The sequence below is a fragment of the Nerophis lumbriciformis genome, linkage group LG01 (genome assembly GCF_033978685.3).
Source record: "Nerophis lumbriciformis linkage group LG01, RoL_Nlum_v2.1, whole genome shotgun sequence".
NCBI classification, from domain to species: Eukaryota; Metazoa; Chordata; class Actinopteri; order Syngnathiformes; family Syngnathidae; genus Nerophis; species Nerophis lumbriciformis.
The window spans coordinates 56,064,413-56,085,843 of NC_084548.2; the positions used below are offsets into that span (position 1 = coordinate 56,064,413).

At 39.6% G+C, this 21,431-nt stretch overlaps 1 protein-coding gene across 2 annotated transcripts in view; it reads right to left on the minus strand.

Moving 5' to 3' along the window:
- The window catches only part of kcnc4 (potassium voltage-gated channel, Shaw-related subfamily, member 4), a 53,057-nt gene extending 31,830 nt beyond the window's left edge, over nt 1–21,227 (minus strand). The window contains exon 1 of one of the 2 annotated variants that reach the window (XM_061987555.1): nt 19,889–21,227. In XM_061987555.1, coding sequence (XP_061843539.1) covers nt 19,889–20,509 — 621 coding nt within the window. In that variant the 5' untranslated portion in view covers nt 20,510–21,227. The remainder of the gene's footprint in view (nt 1–19,888) is intronic. The other variant, XM_061987547.1, reaches the window with a different exon arrangement.
- Nucleotides 21,228–21,431: the final 204 nt, after the last annotated feature.

Below are 21,431 nucleotides of genomic sequence, written 5' to 3' on the forward strand. Positions count from 1 at the left end.
AAAGCGTGCGTTGATTTGGATTGGACTATGATCAGAAATAATTATTGGGTGGTTTTTAGCATGCATGTTCTCTACAATTGCCTTATGAACAAAGAACATATCAATTCTTAAACATATACATATATATATATATATATATATATATATATACATATACACATACATACATACATACCAGGGCCTCACCTGCCATCATGGAAAGAAAAAAAATGTAAAAAGAAAAAAAATTAATTAAATTGTTATATGTATCCAGTGATTATACTATAAAGTTATTTTCCGTTTAACTTCACCAGTTTTAGATTATTTTTATTCAAAATCGCTGAATTTTCACATTTGCCGTTCAAATACTGAGAAGAGACGGTGCGGTGATCAGCAGCCAGTTGAGGCACGTCACTCAATTGTGCCTCAACATGGATTGCGGACTCGGCTAACTGCTGGTCTGCTGTGCAGTGAGATCGTATTGCTATATGAACTATATTATACATTTCCATTGTTTAGTTAGCTGGGGTATATAATGTACAGTGTATTTTGTCAACAACTGTATGTGTGTAACGTATTTCTTGTGCTGAGCAATCATAAAACTGCTGCGAAGACGCACTGTGTGAGGCTCGCGTAATCCCGCCTCCTGGTGCCGCGTTATTGCATCTCCGCCGCAGACTGCACCCCCCGACGGGAGCGCCACACCAACCAAAGCCCACACCCAAACCCTCTACGTGCAAGACCGAATACACCCAAAAAAAGTCACTTAACAAGAAGCCAAAAAGTGCAAAAACAACAATGCTCGCGCCGGAGGAGCCGTGAACGACTGCAGGGACACAACATTAGGTACACCTGCAGACTGCAGCACGGATTTCATATTTCATTCATTCACAACTCCTCCAACACGAACACCACTGTTCCCGCACTTATAAGTAAAGGTAAGACCATAATAACGTTTTTTTATTAAATGTGCTTTTTTGTGTGCTACACTTTGTATGTGTAAAGTTAAAGTTAAGTTAAAGTACCAATGATTGTCACACACACACTATCCATCCATCCATCCATTTTCTTCCGCTTATCCGAGGTCGGGTCGCGGGGGCAGCAGCTTAAGCAGGGAAGCCCAGACTTCCCTCTCCCCAGCCACTTCGTCCAGCTCCTCCCGGGGGATCCCGAGGCGTTCCCAGGCCAGCCGGGCGAGATAGTCTTCCCAGCGTGTCCTGGGTCTTCCCCGTGGCCTCCTACCGGTCGGACGTGCCCGAAACACCTTCCTAGGGAGGCGTTCGGGTGGCATCCTGACCAGATGCCCGAACCACCTCATCTGGCTCCTCTCGATGTGGAGGAGCAGCGGCTTTACTTTGAGCTCCTCCCGAATGAGAGAGCTTCTCACCCTATCTCTAAGGGAGAGCCCCGCCACTCGGCGGAGGAAACTCATTTCGGCCGCTTGTACCCGTGATCTTGTCCTTTCGGTCATGACCCAAAGCTCATGACCATAGGTGAGGATGGGAACGTAGATCGACCGGTAAATCGAGAGCTTTGCCTTCCGGCTCAGCTCCTTCTTCACCACAACGGATCGATACAGCGTCCGCATTACTGAAGACGCCGCACCGATCCGCCTGTCGATCTCACGATCCACTCTTCCCCCACTCGTGAACAAGACTCCGAGGTACTTGAACTCCTCCACTTGGGGCAAGATCTCCTCCCCAACCCGGAGATGGCACTCCACCCTTTTCCGGGAGAGAACCATGGACTCGGACTTGGAGGTGCTGATTCCCATCCCAGTCGCTTCACACTCCGCTGCGAACCGATCCAGTGAGAGCTGAAGATCTTGGCCGGAGGAAGCCATCAGGACCACATCATCTGCAAATAGCAGAGACCTAATCCTGCAGCCACCAAACCAGATACCCTCAACGCCCTGACTGCGCCTAGAATTCTGTCCATAAAGGTTATGAACAGAATCGGTGACAAAGGGCAGCCTTGGCGGAGTCCAACCCTCACTGGAAACGTGTCCGACTTACTGCCGGCAATGCGGACCAAGTTCTGACACTGATCATACAGGGAGCGGACTGCCACAATAAGACAGTCCGTTACCCCATACTCTCTGAGCACTCCCCACAGGACTTCCCGGGGTACACGGTCGAATGCCTTCTCCAAGTCCACAAAGCACATGTAGACTGGTTGGGCAAACTCCCATGCACCCTCAAGGACCCTGCCGAGAGTATAGAGCTGGTCCACAGTTCCACGACCAGGACGAAAACCACACTGTTCCTCCTGAATCCGAGGTTCGACTATCCGGCGTAGCCTCCTCTCCAGTACACCTGAATAGACCTTACCGGGAAGGCTGAGGAGTGTGATCCCACGATAGTTGGAACACACCCTCCGGTTCCCCTTCTTAAAGAGAGGAACCACCACCCCGGTCTGCCAATCAAGAGGTACCGCCCCCGATGTCCACGCGATGTTGCAGAGTCTTGTCAACCAAGACAGCCCCACAACATCCAGAGCCTTAAGGAACTCCGGGCGGATCTCATCCACCCCCGGGGCCTTGCCACCGAGGAGCTTTTTAAACTACCTCAGCAACCTCAGCCCCAGAAATAGGAGAGCCCACCACAGACTCCCCAGGCCCTGCTTCCTCATAGGAAGACGTGCTGGTAGGATTGAGGAGGTCTTCGAAGTATTCTCTCCACCGATCCACAACATCCGCAGTCGAGGTCAGCAGAGCACCATCCCCACCATACACGGTGTTGACACTGCACTGCTTCCCCTTCCTGAGGCGGCGGATGGTGGTCCAGAATTGCGTGTGGTGAAATTGTCCTCTGCATTTGACCCATCCCCTTGCTCACCCCCTGGTATGTGAGGGGAGCAGTGGGCAGCAGCGACGCTGCGCCCGGGAATAATTGTTGGTGATTTAACCCCCAATTTCAACCCTTGATGCTGAGTGCCAAGCAGGGAAGAATGCTGGTATGAGCTTTTAAACCCGTTAACTGCTGCCAATCAAATGGTGAATAAGATACTCTTTAGGGTTCATATGTTTGTAAATCTGACTGTGATGAAGTCAGTGCATCACCAGTCATGAACCTCACCGCACGTCACTGATACATACATACATACATACGTATACATATATATACATATATATATACATAAACATACATATATATATATATATATATATATATACATACATACATATATATACATATATATACACATATATATATATATACACATATATATATATATACACATATATATATATATATATATATATATATATATATATATATATATATATATATATATATATATAGTATTTTTCGGACTATAAGTCGCAGTTTTTTTCATAGTTTCAGGAGCGACTTATGTGTGAAATTATTAACACATTACCGTAAAATATCAAATAATATTATTTAGCTCATTCACGTAAGAGACTAGACGTATAAGATTTCATTGGATTTAGCGATTAGTAGTGACAGATTGTTTGGTAAACGTATAGCATGTTCTATATGTTATAGTTATTTGAATGACTCTTACCATAATATGTTACGTTAACATACCAGGCACGTTCTAAGTTGGTTATTTATTTATATATATATATATATATATATATATATATATATATATATATATATATATATATATATATATATATATATATATATATATATTAGTCATCCTTATTGTATAGCTAAAGTGTTTTCAAACAACTAACAGAGTGTCGTTTCAGTGTTTGACTTTTCCTTCATGGCGCTTCTGTGTAGAAGACATGTCATGTGGATACTTTGTCTTCTTTAAACATTGCGGCACTTGGCTTCCTGTTGTGTAACTACACAACCAATAGTGTATTTCAAGGGGATGGTATTAGTAGAGAGAGAATTACAAGGGGGGAAAAACCGAAATAACTGAAACAACCGACATGGCAGATTCACTTCTGTGAATGTCGATTTTGATTTCTTTTTTCCGCCCAGCCCTTGTCTTGCCTTATGTCAGCCAGGATAGATTCAATCTTCTTGTGACCCTATACTGAATACGTGGCATACATTATGGATGGAGGACCACATAATTATCCTTTCTCACATTTTTGAGTGACTGTGATATACTATTGTTTGTTCCTTTTGTCTCATGCATTTGATTACTATACATTATATTTTAGTCACGATAATCAAATGCACTTTACTCCACTAAAGGGCAGCATCTGAAATGTGATCACCTTCAAGACGCTGACAAAGATGTCCACTAAATCCACTTCCATTAGCTTCCACATTAAATGCTACTTACACATTAATGCATCCATAATTAAGGTGCAACACCAATCAAGGCCCTTTCTCTGCATCATGGCTACTTTAAACATTTCATTTTGCTGAGACTGCTGATAAAATGATGACGGCTGATATCAAAATTGCTGCGCACTACAGTAAATCAGCAGCAAAGGGACAGTAAAGCCATTAGGGGTTAAAAAAAAAATCCCATTTGTTGTAACTGTGATTTGGGTCCTGAGGCCCCCTTTCAAGTTATCTCATTCCTGTTAGGTTTGCCCTAAAGCAATGACCCACGCATTGAGTGGATACTGGAAAAAGACAACAACTATGACAAGTTACAGCATTGACTCAGGAGGTCAAAGGAAATGTACTCACAGGGAGACCACAAAGACAATCAACAGAAGTCTCCCTAGTATACTGTTTATAAAAAAAAGTGTCACACCCCCGTAGAATACAAGGTTTTTTTTAAAGTAAAATCAACCTTTTATGAACAGCGCTAAAACCAGTATGGTGTAGATCAAGACATGCAAATCAGTTATATCTATTAAAAGAAAAAAACAGCATATTGTAAACTTATTTGGATAATTTCACTTATTTTTGTAAAATTCTTATTTGTGTTAAAAACATTTTCACATAAGACTGCTTAATACTTAAACAAAAGGAATAGGTCTGCAAGGATTAATCGATTAATTTGATTAATTTAAATAAATAAAACTTTGATCTATTTTGTTGCTTCGATTAAGGTAACATGTTATCAAAATAATCGATAGCTTCAGCCCTACACAGGAACACATCACAACCTGACCTTTAACACAATTACCCTAGTATTTGGTAAAAGCAAAGTCCATCATGAACAATAATGAAAATATATTACTATCTGTTGCAACACACACTCAACAGTTTGCTCAGCATCAGGCTGCATCGACCATTGCCTCTGCCCCATCATATCATAAGGGAATAAGAGCATCATAAGAACAATTTGAATTAATATAATCAGTACACAGTCTTATAATGATTCTATTTTCCGTACCATAGGGCGCACTGGATTATAAAGCGCACGGCCAATGAGCGGGTCTATTCAGATTATAAAGTGCATTAAACGGGTCATATTAGGGCTGGGCGATATGGCCTTTTTTTAATACCTCGATATTTTTAGGCCATATCGCGATACACGATGTATATATCGATATGTTGCCTTAGCTTTGAATGAACACTTGATACATATAATCGCAGCAGTATGATGATTCTATGTGTCTACATTAAAACATTCTTCTTCATTCTGCATTAATATATGCTCATTTTAAACTTTCATGCAGAGAGGGAAATCACAACTAAGTCAATTTAGCAAAACTGTATTTATTAAACAGTTATAAGCAGTGGCCCAAACATTCATGTCATTTCCAAAACAGAAAGTGCAAGATTGTCAGAGACATTTTAAAACAAGCTATAAGTGCACTTTTGTGAATTATGTCACTAAGATGACATTTCAAAACAGCACTAAATTAAAGTGTACTTTTTGTACAGAACGCCACTACAATAGTTTAAAACAAATAAAGCGCACTTTTGTGCATGATGACACACAAGATATTTCAATAAGTGTCACATAAAAATGAGCTGCATATCAAATAGTATATGTCCTACGGTGTTGATGTGGAAATAGTTGCTTCGGCATTTAGTTGGTGTGGCACCGAACGGAGATGTTGACATGTAAAGACATATTCCCGCTTGAAGCCAAACCACCGTCAACGATGGACCCCGTGCTGTTTTTCTTGGGAATTAATTATTCCTCCATTTGTTACCAGATTCACACCTTCTTTCTCTCGTATTACCACTCAAACCACACCGTTAGCTGTTAGCATCACAGCTAACGTTACCATGTCGCTACCTGTCTGCTCCGCGGGAGCGTGTGACGTTGCTCACGCGACAGTATGTGACGTATGTAAGAAGGTGCGCTTGGTTTAAGTCTCTGTGAGAAGGAGAGACACAGTGCAGTTTAATGCACCGCAGCTAAAAGCAACTGCGTGAGAACGTATACTCCAATATCACGATATAGTCATTTTCTATATCGCACAGAGACAAACCCGCGATATATCGAGTATATCGATATATCGCCCAGCCCTAGGTCATAATATGATTTTTTTTTTCTACATTTAAAATACTTCCTTGTGGACTACATAACATGTAATGGTGGATCTTTGGTCAAGATGTTGCATTAACTATAATTTATCAATCTTCAAGCTGCTTTCTGACCGTCTCTTCAGGATGCGCCGTTTTGTCGGTGGTCTTATTTACATGGCTCCATTTAGACAGCATCTTCCCCCCATCATCTTTGTTGTACCAATAGATTTTAGAGTTACAACTGTACGGTACTTTACATTATAAATGGCAACACCGGAGGATGAATACCCCACAGCAAGCGGATAGGGACAAAGAAGGAGGTTATTATGGGGAAGGTGTGGAACAGATGTCAAAGTTTTGGTGTTGCTTGCTTACGGGTACTCGCTAGCATCATTTATTGAAGAGGCGTCATCCAGCTGCAGAAAATAAAATAGCTTCGAGGTCAGTAAGCACAACCAGAATTAATACATACGTGAGACGCGCCGGTTATAAGGTGCACTATCAATTTGAGAAAATTAAAGGATTGTAAGTGAAATTTGAAATAGAGGTTTATTTGAAATAGGGACAGATACAAAAACATAAGACATCTGAAACAGTTATCCAATGTATGCATCATAGTGTTTGTAGCCAAAGCTAAATTACAACAAGTGTGCCTTATAGTACAAAAAATAAGGTAAAAAAGGAACTCTCAACCTATGAATGTTATATATTATATATTGTATCTGCATCCACAGTTGACTTTTAAAATCAATCAATCAATCACTGTTTATTTATATAGCTCTAAATCACAAGTATCTCAAAGGGTTGCACAAGCCACAACGACATCCTCGGTACAGAGCCCACATAAAAAAGCTTCCAAATCTTTTTTGAGAAACGTAATGATGCACACTCCGATGATCTCACAGCCTATATATCTTCAGCAAGCGCCCCACAGCCGAGATGAATAAACAAGCTTCCTAATCACGCAGGATTACATCCCGCCTTTACCAAGTGTTCTTAAAGTCTCACTGACAAATCAGTGGCGCTATGATTCAATTCAAATCATGACTCTTAGTCAAAGATATGTTCGAAAGCTGAGCCCAAAGAAATACAGTAGATGTCTGAAAAACACCAGTTTATTTTTTGTGTGTGTGTCACGTTGAGACAGATGTTACATGAGTGTCAATAAAGAAAGCAGTTTATAGAAAAATATTGACCAGCAAAGAGAAAATTAAGATTTTATGAGTCTGGCATGAAGAATGTCAATATTAAGCTCTTTTCTGGGTTCAACTACCTGTTGAACAGCAATCCAAACACTCGTTACTGCCAATCTGTGTACACATAAAACAAAGATCGCAAAAACACGTAATCAATGCTCATGTATTTTATTAACTTGATAATACCTGAATAAAACTTCCATCATGCCAGAAGATTACACATTGATTTCCAACTTTTACATAAGCTGCTGTCTTAATTGCTTGCTCCTGTTAACTTTTTGCTGAGAATATATTAATTACTGCTGCTTGAATAGGCTACTTCAGATGAATGATAATGAATAATGGTAAAGTTGTGATTGTCAATTTGAGGGGAGAAAATTAAGGGTCTGATCGACTCAGATCCCAAATAACAAGTGCTAAATAGCATGCACAAACATACAAAAATTGCAAGTACTATAAATTGGCGTGTTGCGATTAATCTATCGAGACTGCATGAACAATTGCTTACAAGAGCAAAAGTGTGTACTATACTACTGCCTGTCAACATGGATTGTCATTTAATGCACCAACTTACGAGTTTTGCTATGCAAGAAAAAGCATGTTGTGAGAGGTATTTTCATATAGGAACCTCTATTTACAAAACCCTCAATACACAAACGTTTAGATCTAGGAACCACAGGCAGAATAGAAATATGCTTTGTTGTACAAACCTTGTCTCCACGCACGAACGTTTCATTCACCCATTAGCCATGTCTCAATTCGGCAGCCACATTCGCAGTGCCCATTTCTGGGACGCTATATATATATATATATATATATATATATATACACAGGTAAAAGCCAGTAAATTAGAATATTTTGAAAAACTTGATTTATTTCAGTAATTGCATTCAAAAGGTGTAACTTGTACATTATATTTATTCATTGCACACAGACTGATGCATTCAAATGTTTATTTCATTTAATTTTGATGATTTGAAGTGGCAACAAATGAAAATCCAAAATTCCGTGTGTCACAAAATTAGAATATTACTTAAGGCTAATACAAAAAAGGGATTTTTAGAAATGTTGGCCAACTGAAAAGTATGAAAATGAAAAATATGAGCATGTACAATACTCAATACTTGGTTGGAGCTCCTTTTGCCTCAATTACTGTGTTAATGCGGCGTGGCATGGAGTCGATGAGTTTCTGGCACTGCTCAGGTGTTATGAGAGCCCAGGTTGCTCTGATAGTGGCCTTCAACTCTTCTGCGTTTTTGGGTCTGGCATTCTGCATCTTCCTTTTCACAATACCCCACAGATTTTCTATGGGGCTAAGGTCAGGGGAGTTGGCGGGCCAATTTAGAACAGAAATACCATGGTCCGTAAACCAGGCACGGGTAGATTTTGCGCTGTGTGCAGGCGCCAAGTCCTGTTGGAACTTGAAATCTCCATCTCCATAGAGCAGGTCAGCAGCAGGAAGCATGAAGTGCTCTAAAACTTGCTGGTAGACGGCTGCGTTGACCCTGGATCTCAGGAAACAGAGTGGACTGACACCAGCAGATGACATGGCACCCCAAACCATCACTGATGGTGGAAACTTTACACTAGACTTCAGGCAACGTGGATCCTGTGCCTCTCCTGTCTTCCTCCAGACGCTGGGACCTCAATTTCCAAAGGAAATGCAAAATTTGCATGGTTGGATGATGGTTTGGGGTGCCATGTCATCTGCTGGTGTCGGTCCACTCTGTTTCCTGAGATCCAGGGTCAACGCAGCCGTCTACCAGCAAGTTTTAGAGCACTTCATGCTTCCTGCTGCTGACCTGCTCTATGGAGATGGAGATTTCAAGTTCCAACAGGACTTGGCGCCTGCACACAGCGCAAAATCTACCCGTGCCTGGTTTACGGACCATGGTATTTCTGTTCTAAATTGGCCCGCCAACTCCCCTGACCTTAGCCCCATAGAAAATCTGTGGGGTATTGTGAAAAGGAAGATGCAGAATGCCAGACCCAAAAACGCAGAAGAGTTGAAGGCCACTATCAGAGCAACCTGGGCTCTCATAACACCTGAGCAGTGCCAGAAACTCATCGACTCCATGCCACGCCGCATTAACGCAGTAATTGAGGCAAAAGGAGCTCCAACCAAGTATTGAGTATTGTACATGCTCATATTTTTCATTTTCATACTTTTCAGTTGGCCAACATTTCTAAAAATCCCTTTTTTGTATTAGCCTTAAGTAATATTCTAATTTTGTGACACACGGAATTTTGGATTTTCATTTGTTGCCACTTCAAATCATCAAAATTAAATGAAATAAACATTTGAATGCATCAGTCTGTGTGCAATGAATAAATATAATGTACAAGTTACACCTTTTGAATGCAATTACTGAAATAAATCAAGTTTTTCAAAATATTCTAATTTACTGGCTTTTACCTGTATATATATATATATATATATATATATATATATATATATATACCGTATTTTTCGGACTATAAGTCGCAGTTTTTTTCATAGTTTGGCCGGGCTCCAGTGCGACTTATATATGTTTTTTTCCTTTTTTATTATGCATTTTCGGCAGGTGCGACTTACACTCCGGTGCGACTTATGCTCCGAAAAATACGGTATATATATATATACACACAGGTAAAAGCCAGTAAATTAGAATATTTTTAAAAACTTGATTTATTTCAGTAATTGCATTCAAAAGGTGTAACTTGTACATTATATTTATTCATTGCACACAGACTGATGCATTCAAATGTTTATTTCATTTAATTTTGATGATTTGAAGTGGCAACAAATGAAAATCCAAAATTCCGTGTGTCACAAAATTAGAATATTGTGTAAGGCTAATACAAAAAAGGGATTTTTAGAAATGTTGGCCAACTGAAAAGTATGAAAATGAAAAATATGAGCATGTACAATACTCAATACTTGGTTGGAGCTCCTTTTGACTCAATTACTGCGTTAATGCGGCGTGGCATGGAGTCGATGAGTTTCTGGCACTGCTCAGGTGTTATGAGAGCCCAGGTTGCTCTGATAGTGGCCTTCAACTCTTCTGCGTTTTTGGGTCTGGCATTCTGCATCTTCCTTTTCACAATACCCCACAGATTTTCTATGGGGCTAAGGTCAGGGGAGTTGGCGGGCCAATTTAGAACAGAAATACCATGGTCCGTAAACCAGGCACGGGTAGATTTTGCGCTGTGTGCAGGCGCCAAGTCCTGTTGGAACTTGAAATCTCCATCTCCATAGAGCAGGTCAGCAGCAGGAAGCATGAAGTGCTCTAAAACTTGCTGGTAGACGGCTGCGTTGACCCTATGTCTCAGGAAACAGAGTGGACCGACACCAGCTGGACTGCTGCTGAGTGGTCCAAAGTCATGTTTTCTGACGAAAGCAAATTTTGCATTTCCTTTGGAAATCGAGGTCCCAGAGTCTGGAGGAAGACAGGAGAGGCACAGGATCCACGTTGCCTGAAGTCTACCAGCAAGTTTTAGAGCACTTCATGCTTCCTGCTGCTGACCTGCTCTATGGAGATGGAGATTTCAAGTTCCAACAGGACTTGGCGCCTGCACACAGCGCAAAATCTACCCGTGCCTGGTTTACGGACCATGGTATTTCTGTTCTAAATTGGCCCGCCAACTCCCCTGACCTTAGCCCCATAGAAAATCTGTGGGGTATTGTGAAAAGGAAGATGCAGAATGCCAGACCCAAAAACGCAGAAGAATTGAAGGCCACTATCAGAGCAACCTGGGCTCTCATAACACCTGAGCAGTGCCAGAAACTCATCGACTCCATGCCACGCCGCATTAACGCAGTAATTGAGGCAAAAGGAGCTCCAACCAAGTATTGAGTATTGTACATGCTCATATTTTTCATTTTCATACTTTTCAGTTGGCCAACATTTCTAAAAATCCCTTTTTTGTATTAGCCTTACACAATATTCTAATTTCGTGACACACGGAATTTTGGATTTTCATTTGTTGCCACTTCAAATCATCAAAATTAAATGAATTAAACATTTGAATGCATCAGTCTGTGTGCAATGAATAAATATAATGTACAAGTTACACCTTTTGAATGCAATTACTGAAATAAATCAAGTTTTTCAAAAATATTCTAATTTACTGGCTTTTACCTGTATATATATATATACACACACACACACACACACACACACAAACACACACACACACACACATACATACGTATATGTACACTGTGTTCCAAATGATTAATTATTATTATTTTACTCAAATTTTCATAAAAAATTGATGCAAATATCAGTCAGTATAATTTTCAAGTCATCAGCCGTTAGAGTTTAATTAAAATTTAATTGAACAAATCTCGAAATGATAACAGTATTTTCACAATAAATAACCCAAAGTCCACTGTTCCAAATTATTAAGCACAACAGCGTTTCAAGACATGTTATAGGCTGTAAAGAACTCAAAATGGTCACATGTTGAATTTGTAGCATTATAAAGACCATATAGATTAAAATATTTTTGATTGAAATAACTTTTAATTAAACAGGCCGAGTTACATGGTAAAATAGGACCCCTTGCTTGATATCACTTTCATAAGCCTTGCATTAGGGGTGTGGGAAAAAATCGATTTGAATTCGAATCGCGATTCTCGCATTGTGCGATTCAGAATCGATTCTCATTTTTAAAAAATAGATTTTTTTTTTTTTATGTATTTTTTTAATTTTTTTATTAATTTATTTTTTTTATTAATCAATCCAACAAAATAATACACAGCAATACCATAACAATGCAATCCAATTCCAAAACCAAACCCGACCCAGCAACACTCAGAACTGCAATAAACAGAGCAATTGAGAGGAGACACAAACACGACACAGAACAAACCAAAAGTAGTGAAACAAAAATTAATATAATCAACAACAGTATCAATATTAGTTACAATTTCAACATAGCAGTGATTAAAAATCCCTCATTGACATTATCATTAGACATTTATTAAAAAAAAAAAAAAAAAGAACAATAGTGTCACAGTGGCTTACACTTGCATCGCATCTCATAAGCTTGACAACACACTGTGTCCAATATTTTCACAAAGATAAAATAAGTAATATTTTTGGTTCATTTAATAGTTTAAAAAAATTACATTATTGCAATCAGTTGATAAAACATTGTCCTTTACAATTATAAAAGCTTTTTACAAAAAACTACTACTCTGCTTGCATGTCAGCAGACTGGGGTAGATCCTGCTGAAATCCTATGTATTGAATGAATAGAGAATCGTTTTGAATCGGGAAAAAATCATTTTTGAATCGAGATTCGTGTTAAATTGGGAAAAAAAAAATCGATTTTGAATTGAATCGTGACCCCAAGAATCGATATTAAATCGAATCGTGGGACACCCGAAGATTCACAGTCCTACCTTGCATCCATTGAACTTGTGAGTTCTTGGACAGTTTCAGCTTTAATTTCTTTGCAGGATGTTAGAATAGCGTCCCAGAGCTGCTGCTTGGATATGAACTGTCTCCCACCCTCATAAATATATTGCTTGATGATGCTCCAGAGTTTCTAAATGGGGTTGAGGTCACGAGAGGATGGTGGCCACACCATCAGTTTGTCTCCTCTTATGCCCATTGCAGCCAGTGACTCAGTGGCGTTCTTTGCAGCATGAGATGGAGCATTGTCATGCATGAATATCATTTTTTGTTCTTCTTTTTGTACCATGGAAGAAAGTGATCAGTCAGAAACTGAGGTCATTTTCACACCCTCAGGTACCTACCAGCTCTCTCCCCATGATTCCAGCCCAAAACATGACACCCCCACGCCCTTGCTGCCGTCTCAGCCTTGTTGGGACATTGTGGCCATTCACCAACCATCCGCTGCTCCAGCCATCTGGGCCATCTAGAGTTGCACGGCGCTCATCGGTAAACAAAACTGTTTGAAAATTAGTCTTTATGTAATCCTGAGCCCACTGCAACAGTTTCTGTTTGTGAGCATTGTTTAGGGGTGGCAGAATATTAGCTTTAAGCACACTTGCAAACTTCTTGAGGATCCTACACCTGTAGGTTCGTGGGACTCCAGAGGCAACAGCGGCTTCAAATACCTCTTTGGTGCTTTGTAATGGCCTTTTAGCAGCTTCTCTCTTAATCCGATGAAGTTGTCTGGCAGAGACTTTTTTTTTTGCCTTTATCTGCACAAACTCGCCTGTGCTCTCTTCGATGATCACGCATACGTTTTTGGAAATATCCAATGTTGTCATACCCTGAGCAAAGTAGTGTGTACTATCTTACGCTTTTCAGCAGCAAAGAGATAGTTTTTTTTCCCATATCGCTTGAAACCTGTGGCCTGCTTAATAATGTGGAACATCATTTTTAAGCAGTTTTCCTTTTATCGGGCTCACCTGGGAGACTATTTATCACAGGTGTCTGAGATTGATGTCAATAATCTACAGAGCCTTGAGACACAATACTATCCATGAGTTTAATAGAAAAACTACAAATTTAATGTTTTTGACTCTTAAATCCAGTTTGCATAATAATATTGGAACAGTGTATATACACAGGGCTCGAATTTAACCATGGCAACCGCGGCAAAAAAGAAAAAGACAAAAAGCTGACAAGTTGATATTAATAATGAATTTTTAAAAAATGTGTGTATATATATATATATATATATATATATATATATATATATATATATATATATTTGTGTGTGTGAATATATATATATATATATATATATATATATATATATACACACACACACAAACGTATATATCCACATACATACACACACACACCCACAGGCCACAGTCTTTTAACCCAATGTTGCCCCAAGTCAAAAAGCTTGTTTGGGGACCCCTGATATAAAGTCATTAAGTAGTTTATATTAAAAAATACAATATTTCTCTCTGAGCATTATATAAATCTGCCGACAGCCGCACACATACACTCGATAAATCTAAACAACTTGTGCTTCATAATTGTGTATGTTTTTCTTTTCTTTTCTCCACTTAGTGGATCTGACAGCAATATCACAATTGTGAGAACGTGAGCAAGGGACATAACCATGAAGTGTTGGGAAGGCTAAACCATCCCAATTCACATCACTCCAGATGCGGCTGAAGGACTCTCTCCAGGACCAACACATCCTTGACCGCATGGGCTGGGCTTGAAGGACGCGGCCAACAAATTGAGACACAACTAGTGTGTGCCTGCAGCACATCCATTGTGGGCGGGCTTATTGATCTTCGTCAGCAGAGCAGTGTTGTTGTTAGCTACTGTGCTAATTGCTACTTTGTATGCGTTCATGGGTTTTGCCTTTTGACAGCATTTTTCTAGTTTTGCAAAGCTCAATATGAGTCCAAAGAAAGCAGTGATCAAGCGATGGTTTTAAGATTCAGAAAGTATCCACGGTGTTGTTGACACTGCTCCTCAGATATTAACAGTAAATTAGCTAGTAGATTAATAATAGTTTTGACAAAATGAAACAATTGGAAATGACGCAATATGTTACTCCATACATCAGCAGCCAAATTAGAAGCCTTTGTAACCCATTTTGAAATGGTTCCATTATCATTTATATACAAAATAATATATTGTGATCTATATTGTTATTCCAGGAGGCTGCAATATATATCGCAATGTAACTACACGTAGATGATCGGAATCCGCAGCATAAAATCCTGATCGGAACATCCCTATATGTAAACAATATAATCCATGATCTTTTCAAAATGCACATGGAGATAATATACCTACTGTATGCAGGCATGAAAAGGCCAAAGAGAAAATACAAGCATCACGAGTGGGTCAATACAATGTAAAGATCTCTTCTACATCTAAGATTAACAACTATTCCAGACTTTACAATTTCCAAACCTTGGAGATTAATTGCTAATATTCCCTGGTGATGGAGAGCCATGACTAAGAGTGAGACAGAGTGCAGGTCATTCAGAGCTGCATGATTCAGTGCTGACGGCTGCTTTCCTGTACAGTGACAGCCTGCAAATGCCACCTGGACCAGGAGAGAAAATAAACACTGTTTGCAGAGTGACTGGCACACAAAAAAACATGGTGCCTTTGAAGAGATCACCTTTTCATTTCATTAACAGAGAATGAGAGCCAGCCTCTTTCAGTGAAATGTATTTTTCTTTTTTTAATATTATTCTGACAAATGAAAGCTCCTCCAGCTGTAGTGACACTTAATAGTCACTTTCAGGTTCACTACACTGGGCCTGGGCTGCTTTTGTTACAAATCCATTAGGCATAGTCAACTTTCAAATGCTTACAGTATATACAAGGACCCACTCACCAATATGAGTTACTGATTTCAGTTTATCTCGCTCAACCACTTTATTTTATACATGCCATTGTAAATGAAATGCAATTTGCTTGGAATAAACATGTTTTTGTATGGCAACAAGAATTTTTTAAAAAAAAGCATCTGTACCAACTCAAGTACTTTTAGCCTATACCTACGACATACAATGTGGGCCATAATTGGTTGAAGCGATGCATAGGTCGCTTCCTCAGTCACTGAATGACATTTTTTTTTAAAAGCTTTTTATGTACATTACCCTTCTCTTCCCAAATAATGTTCTAGGTGGACTTCAAATTCAGGTCAAATATGCAAGTGGGCATCAAGTACGGTAATAATAATAACCACCTTTAAGGGTGCACAAAAAAAAATCAATTCACATCCGAATCCAAGTTCTTATTCATCTTGGAATCGATTCATAATTTTCTAAAATCGATTTAAAAAATTAAAAAATATTTATTTATTTGATACAATTTTAGGCCATCTTCATACAACCAGAAGGAGCTTTTCTTACATTTAATCTGTTTTGAAAAAGTTTCATCATAATTATACCAAATAATACATTGGGAGAATCAGTTTGCATTGGTAATCAAGTTGAATCGAGAAACGCTTCTGGATCAAATTGTCACCATAGGAATCGGAATTGGATCGAATCGTTAGGTGCCCAAAGATTAACATCTCTAATCACGGAAAAACTCTGGACGGTTAGTACCGTTTTAAATTAAAATAATCGGAAAATCATAATTGATAGCCACACTTTGATAAACTTACGGACGGGCTGGCGCTAGCTCACAAGCTTAAATGCTAACAAGGAAACAAGAGCCATTAAGAAATGACATTCCCCAATATAAACTTTAATGAACACAGTTAAGGCTGAGCAACTAAGCTATTCAATTGTGCAGAGTGATCGATATATACTCGGAGGAATATGAAATAGAGATGTTTTTACGGTGCGTTCATGGAATAGGACACCTCAACGTACGCTTGAACTATTTTAAACATCAGAACAATGAACCAGAAAACTGAATCCAAATACTGCAACTACTCTGCTCTATTTCTTTTGACTCTGACTCATGTTCTAGTCCAGTTGCAAGTCGGGTAGCAGGCATTTGCCGACGCTGCATCTACATGTGCATAAAAAAACGTCTCCCAAATGAATAGATCGCAACTGCGAATCTGATCTCATTGTGGAGCTGTTTGCAACATTTACGCGGATGCAAAAGGGCACAAGCTTTTAAAATTATTTAAAGCATTATATCCTGCTCTCTTACAGCTTTTAAGTTGTAATAACGTGACACCGTTCGTAACACATGCACACGCATTAGGTTTGTGTTAGCTAATAATAGCGATTTCGGTAGCTAACATTAGCTATCATTAAATATATATTATATCATATTAACAACAACCAGACAGTTGCTTCTATAGGACTGCTTGTGTATGTGCACACGCTCCATGCATGTACGATACAGCGAAGCGGGGCAAGCCTGAATGCCAAACAAATTCCTCTGGTCGATGAGCTATTTTCATTCAATATAATTATCGTATTTTTCGGACTATAAGTCGCAATTTTTTTCAAAGTTTGGCCGGGGCTGCAACTTATACTCAGGAGTGACTTATGTGTGAAATTATTAGCACATTACAGTAAAATATCAAATAATATTATTTAGCTCATTCATGTAAGATACTAGACGTATAAGATTTCATGGGATTTGGCGATTAGGAGTGACAGATTGTTTGGTAAACGTATAGCATGTTCTATATGTTATAGTTATTTGAATGACTCTTACCATTATATGTTACGTTAACATACCAGGCACGTTTTCAGTTGGTTATTTATGCATCATATAACGTACACTTATTCAGCCTGTTGTTCACTATTCTTTATTTATTTTAAATTGCCTTTCAAATGTCTATTCTTTGTGTTGGGTTTTATCAAATACATTTTCCCCAAAAATGCGACTTATACTCCAGTGTGACTTTTATATGTTTTTTTTCCTTCTTTATTGTGCATTTTCGGCCGGTGCGACTTATACTCCGGAGCGACTTATAGTCCGAAAAATACGGTAGTAATTGTGAAAAATATAGAAACTTTAAAAATATATATGTTCCGTTAAACCACTAGTGGTAACATAGGCTAGCCCGTGGTGTTCTTGTTATAGTTTTTGGTTTGCAAAATTTAACTGTTAGCAAGTTGTAAACAGCCCCTTTAATAGAGCTGTTCAAAAGACTCGATTTGTTTACAAATGCCACATCGTTAGTCAAAAACTCTTCTGGGCTAGAATATACATCCCCTCTACCACCAAACCCCCGCCCCACCACACATCAACCCCCCCCCCACCCCCACCCCTTGCGTAGTTTGTGGGGGAGCGGGGTTTGGTGGTAGCTGGTGTGTATATTCTAGCCCAGAAGAGATAGTGCTGCAAAGGATTCTGGGTATTTGTTCTGTTGTGTTTATGTTGTGTTACGGTACCGATGTTCTCCCGAAATGTGTTTGTCATTCTTGTTTGGTGTGGATTCACAGTGTGGCGTATATTTCTGACAGTGTTAAAGTTGTTTATACGGCCACCCTCAGTGTAACCTGTATCACTGTTGATCAAGTATGCATTGCATTCACGTATGTGTGCATACAGAAGCCGCACATATCTTGTGACTGGGCCGACACGTTGTTAGAATGGATGAAAAGCAGACGTGACGACAGCTCGTAGAGGACATTAAAGGCAGTGCCTTTAAAGCACACCCCCAAGACTGTGGTCCGGGTGGACTACGAGATATAATTAATGACTGATGAACACCTTCGTTCGATAATGAAGGTTGCCTCAGCTCAAAGCCTGATCCCAGACATTAATGAACTAGCATCCAAGAAAAGATGCCAGGTATCTGGCTTGGGCACATCCGATTAGATCAGTGTGTTGCAAACTGAGCAGTTTAAAGTCCTGAATGTTTGGTTTATTCATTGTTACTTTATTTTCAAATTTATTAGCCTGTGGAAAAAGTTAATGTTGATATTTTTAATTCATTCATTCATTCATTATTTATTTATTTCAGGCAATGACATAAAAAAGTACAAAGTTGACAACACATAATAATATAAATTAATATAGTGCAAAAGGTAATGTATAGTATGTAATGCATGATTTTCCAGTTTTGCCTGAAAGGGAATGGGAAGAAGATAATTTCTTTAATCCCACCCCCAGTTCTCCATCTTTTTTTTGTTTGTTTACTAGGGCATGCATATACAATATGCATTAGTTTGACCATTTAAAATCAACGATAAAAAAAAGGAGATGCTTGGAAATAGCATAAAAATTTGGAAAATTTGAATTTGAAAACTTGGAAAAACAGGGTTTCATAGCGTTACTCTTTGGTGTAACCATCATGAGCGTTCTGTTCAGGTATATTTCTTTTATCTTTTTTGATAAATCATCATATTTATGTATTACTAAATTTAAATAGGTATTGATCAATCTTTAAGCTGTGTGTATTTGATTTCAGTTTGCTTTTGACATCTTATTTAGAATTGTAGTTGAAACTTTTACAACCTTGTGTTGCGCTCATGATGGCGTAACCAAACTAGATTTCATTTAATGTCTTATTTTGAATATTTATTCCCTTTTTTTACATTTAGTATATTTAAATATTCATTTATAAACATTGAATACATTTCCAATATCAAAAAAATGCAATTGCATTCATCTTATAGGGTAATGTTTAGTTACACCAAGTCATGAGCGCAACACTAAGCTTCATCACTTTGACTTGTAATATCTCTAATTCTGGTGGTGTTTTATGCTTTTTTCTTTTTGGAACATGTACTATACATATCATACAATAAAGTCCCATATAAAATTATGTTTCTAGCAATACTTTAATTTTGCCTTCGAAAGTAACACTCCAATGTCCATTAGTGGAGCTGTACACCTTTATATTCAAGCGAGTTAATCCGTTTTGGGGGGGAATTGAGGGAATTATTTTGAAATTATTATGAATTATTATTACATTGTTGCACCTGCAGGTGTAACAACATTAGGACCATAAAGAAGAACCAACACTCACCCTGGCTGCTCTGGATGAGTAGGGGTCATCAAACAAGGCCCAGAACTTGGGTTGCCAAACTTCGCAGCACCCCCTCGACCTGTCAGGACAGTCCTCTATGCCAAACCTCCTGGGCATCTCGCTGTCGTCGTCCGTGTCCTCCGGTTCTGGCGGTTCGAACGTCTCCAGGGCCTCCTCGGCGTCTCGGTGCTGGCGGTAAGTCATCCAGCAGCAAGGCTCCACGTCGGTCTCGTCTATGCCCCAAAAAGCCAGCTCCTCCTCGAAGAGAGGTCCGCACACGTCGGCCGGGCAGTGCAGCTTCCCAGTCCGGTAGTAGTTGAGCACATAGGCGAAGATCCCCGGGTGTCGATCGAAGAAAAACTCGTTGGTGCTCGGAGGCGCCGAGTCGGACGACTCCTCGGTGCTGACCTGCGGGTCCGGGTTGGCCAGCCATGCCAGGCGGGTCCCGGGCAGGGTCCTTAGGGTGCTCTTGTAGGTTTCATGCCGGGTGCCACCTACGTTGATGATGATTTTATCCGAATCCTCGCCCCTGGACATCTCCTCCTTCAGACATGTTTTGGACGGAGGTTTGTTGCCGGACTTTCGCCCTCGGTAAGACGAAACACACACGGAGCTGATCATTTAGACCCAGTACCCGCCACAAATGAACACTTTGTGCGGCACAACTCAAAGCATTAACGCCAGTGCGCACTCATCGCAGCTCCCTCAAACCACCTGTTTGCACTTTGTGCTGATTGGAATCCTCCAGATGTTTGCGCTTATTTCGAAATCATTAGCGCAACACGTTTTTTGTTTTCAAATTAAAAGCTCATCAATTACGCAGGCCTGCAAGGTGGACTGACCTGACACATCCAGGTCCGAATTCTGCAATCCACTGACTTTTTATCCTCTGACAAAGCTGGAAACATTCAACAGTTCTTCCTGCAAGTGGAGCTGATGTGCGCCTCTTTTCCAGCTGGAGATGTGCCGCTGCTCCTCCGTAAGCATCCTCCTTCCCCTAGCGACACAGCTCGGATTAACTCCTTGGCTGCTGGCGCGTATCCTGGAACCACTCCCTCTAATGATTAGGAGCCTAATTAGACTTTAATTGTGAACTTGTGTGTGCGCCATTTTCAACACAACGCTAAATACAGCTAGCAATAGCATATGTTAGTAAACAATAGCTCAGGCGAATTTAGGCAACATATGTTGGTCGAACCTACTGTTCTGTTGAACAAATGCATCAAATGGACCCGCCCTGTTGAGGATTTTATCTTTTTAGAAGGACGGGGAAAGGTCATTTTTTTAAGATTCGTCGCTGTCGAAAAAACACGTCTGCTTCAACAGGTAGCTGTGAAGCGTTCAAGTGCACTCGGGAAAGTCATAACACGGTGTAATGTGGCCACCCAGTGGTCATTTGGGTGAACAACATGTTTTCAAATCTTAATTGGATGATTGAGCTATTTTATGTTGAAAATGTAAATGTTTGTATCATAATAAAGAGACTAAAAAAAGGTTCATGTCCTTTTGTTAAAAATATTGTATCTGAAAACTTGTCTGACTA